At 38.4% G+C, this 5000-nt stretch overlaps 1 protein-coding gene across 1 annotated transcript in view; it reads right to left on the minus strand.

Annotated features, from left to right (window-relative positions):
- The window catches only part of LOC137978794 (arrestin domain-containing protein 3-like), a 12342-nt gene that overhangs the window by 1741 nt on the left and 5601 nt on the right, over positions 1 to 5000 (minus strand). The window contains exons 2-5 of the mRNA XM_068825868.1: positions 3805 to 4049; positions 2867 to 3074; positions 1425 to 1585; positions 1 to 508 (exon numbers count right to left, since the gene is read on the minus strand). The exon at positions 1 to 508 is cut by the window's left edge and continues 1741 nt beyond it. Coding sequence (XP_068681969.1) covers positions 92 to 508; positions 1425 to 1585; positions 2867 to 3074; positions 3805 to 4049 — 1031 coding nt within the window. The 3' untranslated portion in view covers positions 1 to 91. The remainder of the gene's footprint in view (positions 509 to 1424; positions 1586 to 2866; positions 3075 to 3804; positions 4050 to 5000) is intronic.

Consider the following 5000-nt stretch of genomic DNA (forward strand, 5'->3'; position numbering starts at 1 on the left):
AACATAAATATCATCAATTTAAGGTCTTGCTAAAAGGCCGCTGGGACATTGCCTAGATGTATCGCCGAACTAGCGGTATCACTGATTTTTGTCATACCATACTAATCTTTCTAAATTGGCCATTACTAATGGAAAATGAAGAATCTGATTCTCTTGTTGGCGTGAATACAGAATTTGAAAGGCTTGATGAACTATTCGAGTTTTCCTCGAAATTGTTTTGTTGTCGCTTTCGGTTGGTCCTCAACTTTAGACTTCTGATAAAACCATCATTTTCTTCGCCATTGCGCAAGTCAAAGTCTGAACTGGCTTGGTCTTTGCTGAAAGCGTTCTTGCCCGTTACACAAAAAAACATTCCTTTTCCCCGCTTCTGCCGCTGGGCAATCGAAAGTACTTGCCCATTTTGATAAGCCTGTATTGAATTTCCTGACTGCTCATCAGAAGATGCAATTATGACAGGAATTTCAAGATAAGCATTCCTCGTGAATCTACCCCTGAGCCTCGCTCTGATCTGCAAGAGGAGGAAAAAAATCCATGTAAGGAAACTAAAAGTTAAGGTAGTTTCTTGAGCCCTCCGAAATGTAACGAAAAAGAGGGCAACATTTATTTAAGAGAAAATCAAAATGTGATTTTGTCCCAAGGCACGCAAAATGATTTCCTTTTTTTCCCTGGAGGCATAAATACCTGCCTGTCTGCCTGCTACCTTTACATATTTTTGCGATGCGAGGCTAAAAAAATTCTTAAGATTTTCTTAATTTTACATCAGTCTGTATTTCACCTGATAACTTTGATGGCGTTCAAGTTATTTTAACTGATTGCCTTTGTCGTGAATCTCCTCAGCTCATTTTATCCCTGGGTGTCCTAAGTGTTAGCCGGATCCGTGTGATTGATAAAGAACTTGTATATTTTACTCATAATTCGTTGAATGAGAAATTAAGGACTATAGGAAACTAGTGGCCAGAAGAGCAGCATAACGCAGGGAGGGCGTTAATTCAAGCCCACACTTGATTAAGAGCCAAGTTCATTACCGTGTCACTCTTATCAGTGTGTTACTATAAAGCTGAGAAGAGACACAATATGCAATATATTTTCTCAGATAATACGGGGCGCATTACAATCTCGGATTTTATGAGTGCCCTGCACAGTTCATGCCAATTTAATTCCAAGATACCTCGGACTCATGCGGACTATCTGCGCATGTGCATTTTCTAATGACGTTCTCTTAGCTGTCCCTGCTTAAACAATCCCTTAATGTTGCGTATCGATGAAATTTCATGCCTAAGAAGACAACGGGCTTCGAAACGGTTATTAGTATTTTTAAGCAGAGGTTACGTCTATGCGCCCCTTCACCAAGCGAATAGAAAGCACAGTTTCCAGACATTCGTGCAAAATGTACTACGAATTCCTTCGGTATTATTATTACCTACCAATATGAAGTACAGCACTGCAATGCATTTGCATGATATAAGAGTAGGGTAAGTTCCTCGAGGAATGGTCAGTGAAATCTTCGAATATTCATGTTCCCAGCCACTAAAAACTCCTTCTTTTGTTACTGAGCTTATTGGATCATCGCTGAGAGTCTTGCGACCTAGAAAGAAGGTAAATACGACGGTAAATACGACAAACCTGGTAAGAGGCATTTTTCCTTGAGTGTCAAGGAAAGTAATTGACAACTGTCCCCAACCATTGCGCCACTTGCTCTGCCAATCAAATGTACAACAATGAGAAAATTGAGGCTTCTTTCACTACCCAACTCGTGTCCTCACTCTTCATCACATACGGGGCAAAATTACTAAATGCTGATTGGCTAAGACGAGGGCATTTTTCCTTAATCAAGAGGGCACTTTTGGTAATCAAGAGGGCATGATTACTTGATCCTGATTGCTTTACAGTTGCTTATCCAGAGCAAGCGAAGTTACAAGAGAATTTTCTTCCAGATTAAACTACCTTTTTGTCCACATATAAATTTCATTTTAAGCGCTATATCTGTTGACAGCAACGATTTATTAAATTGAACTTTATCCGAATGGGAACGTGTTCATGATTGTCATTTGTCGCGGCACTGAACGGGCTTCCCTCGATAATTTTGCCCTTTATGTGATAAACATGTAATTGCAATGTACCCTCGTGCAATTAAGGATTAATTTCACTTGCATTTTCAAAGTTTTTCAAATTGTGAAAACTTTGAAAATACAAGTGAAATTAATACTTAATTGTCCCCTGATTCTCGCATACTAACTGCGACGACATAAATTTTCTAATTCGTCATGTGGTTGGTTCATTTTATTTTTCTTTGTTCTGATAAGTCAAAGCTACTATTAATATTTTGCATTTATTTACTCATTTATTTTCACGCCAGGAGGAGCAAACTAAAATCCCGGATAAGCGATATCCTTAACGAACATGAAGGACACAGCTCCACACTGATTACATGAATTATGTTCATCATCATCAGTGGTAATCGGAACGATTGCTCAAGAGATTATATCTAGTTTATCATGAACAATGGCAGAAAAATTAGGAAGGAGACAGAGGAGGGGTTGGGAAGGAGAGAGGATATATACGAAAGTATACTCATAATAGAATTAACGTGATAGGTATCCCCTTTCTTAGTCCAAACGAAGAAATGTAGAATTCAATTGTTTGAGCATTAATGTGGAACCTCTATTGGGTTTTCAGTCATGATCGTTACTATAATAAGATCTTTTCGAAAACAAAAGGAAATACTACAGGTCTCCAATATTCTTCTTTTAAATGCGAAAGAGTTACATACTCTTGGCTATCTTGTAGTCGAGCATTGTGTACACGCTTTTGGAAACGGCCCTAAAACTTATCGCATCTGAAAGATCCAGTCCTTTTTTGAAGTTACCTTCGATATCCACAAAAAGAGTTCTCTGAACGAGAGACACTTCAGTGCATGTTACATCTTGCGTTGTTTCATTCGTAACCAAAAGTGACAAGTGGATGTCATCTCCTTGCTTGAAGCCACTTTGACCAATCTCAGCCCTCATCTCTAATCTCCCGGATCTAAAACAAAGCCAACCCGTTTCGTGAGAGCCTTGTTCTATCAGAGGGTCCTAAAATGACAAAATTGTGAAGTTATTCGCTGAAAAAAATTCCCTGTGTTGGATTGGTTTAGATATCCGGCAAAGTTCTAGTTAGCTGACGAACTTCCTTTATTTTGTTGAATCAAATTATTCCAAAAAAAAATTAACGTTACACTCGTCCCAAAATAAGGTATTTTTTTATAATAAAAAATGGACAAAATAAGTTTGCAATTTGTAACATCTGCGAATACACTGAATAAGACAGAGTCTGACACTTGTCTCGGAGAATGTTTTAATTAACAATTATTCGCCTCAGGCTCAGTTATTATCGGTGAATATTCACCGAGACAAAGTCGAGGTGAATATTCACCGATAATCACTGAGCCTGAGGCGAATAATTGTTTTAGTATAAATACACAGGTGATTATTTCAAAAAAGGGAAAAAAAGAAGCATTTCAACGCGAAAATCATCTTCACTTACAGTGGCAAAACGACTACTGGCAGCCATTTTGTCCGTCGAGGTGATTATCGGCTGATAATCCGAGATAGCGAGCCAATAATCACCTGTGTATTTATACTAATAAGTAGTAAACGATGTTTGACTTATTGGCAACAACGGCAAAATTTGACTATACTCCATGATCAACGAAAAAAAAAAAAAACCTTAGTCGGATGTGCAGGAAACAGAAAGCATAATCAAATAAATTAATAAACAAACAAAGGCTGCAAATATCCCCTTACTAAAATCAAATACTCTTACCGAAACGTGCTCAAAATCATCCAATGCGACGTAGTCACCAATTAAGAACGGAGCTGGTTTGGTCTTGAGTCTTTTCTTACCCAGGTCCCTATCGATGACTGCGCGTGCCCAGTAGCGTATGTTGCCATGGTGACCCTCAAACGACGTGGGAAGGTACTTGTCAGGAATGATAAACTTGAATGAAAAACAGTAACTTCCTTGAGAAATGCAAGCGGAAGAGTTTGATTCATTCTCATCTTGCTTGCCTGTCACAAAGAGAGAAAAAAGGGCAAAAATTAATTGGAGGCCATAGCTCACACATCCGTTGTCGTCCTGGTACAGATATGCTCGTTTTATTTTCAGTGTCATCTCAATCAGAAGCAAACCAACCCGGGGGGTGGAGGGACTCGATATTTCTCTGGGTGGGGAGGTGCGGCGCGGTCCCTCATACCCTGACCCCGTTTAAGACAAATATCGCTGATTTTCCTACCCTGTTTAAGACAGAATTCCGATTTTTGATACCCTGTTTAAGACTGTTTATGTGCCTGGTATCAATGCCAAAGTCAACGGAAGTCAATATTAATTAACAAGAGCTTGTAAAAATTTTGCTGTTTATCGTCCGAGAAAAGATATCCAGTTCAAGACAAAAATTGATAAATTGATACCCTGATTAAGACAAAAAATGATAAATTCGATACCCCCCACTCCCCCAGCCCCCGAGCAAACCAAGTAATGGCAGTTAAATGAAAACATTGCCGTCAAAATAAATAGTTTTTCTTTTGAAACCATAGCATAATATCGCGCGATTCAGCACAAGAACGTTCGAAATGTGAAGTAAAACGAGTAGGGATTTTTGATCGAAGTAGCACTGTAAGAATTTCTGACTTTAGAATATAAAAATTTAACCATTTAAACTGCGGATTGAAATGAAATGAAAGTTTATAAAAAGTTACAAATAAAAACCATGCTGCGCTGGCTTGCAGCTTCTACCTGTTTTTGATGTTTTGCTTTTAATGGGTTGGCAGTTAAATGTGGATATTGTGGTTAGTAATCAGGTGATTTTCAAAGAAAACAAACAAGAATGGATTAAATTCGTTTCACCCAGTTGGAGAGAATTCATAGTCAGAAGTACTCTCAGTTGACTTACGATAAAGATGATAGTGGGCCACATTTGCATTCTTGAATTAATAACAAAAACTCGACCAAAAGAGACAATA

The sequence above is a fragment of the Montipora foliosa genome, chromosome 1 (genome assembly GCF_036669935.1).
Source record: "Montipora foliosa isolate CH-2021 chromosome 1, ASM3666993v2, whole genome shotgun sequence".
NCBI classification, from domain to species: Eukaryota; Metazoa; Cnidaria; class Anthozoa; order Scleractinia; family Acroporidae; genus Montipora; species Montipora foliosa.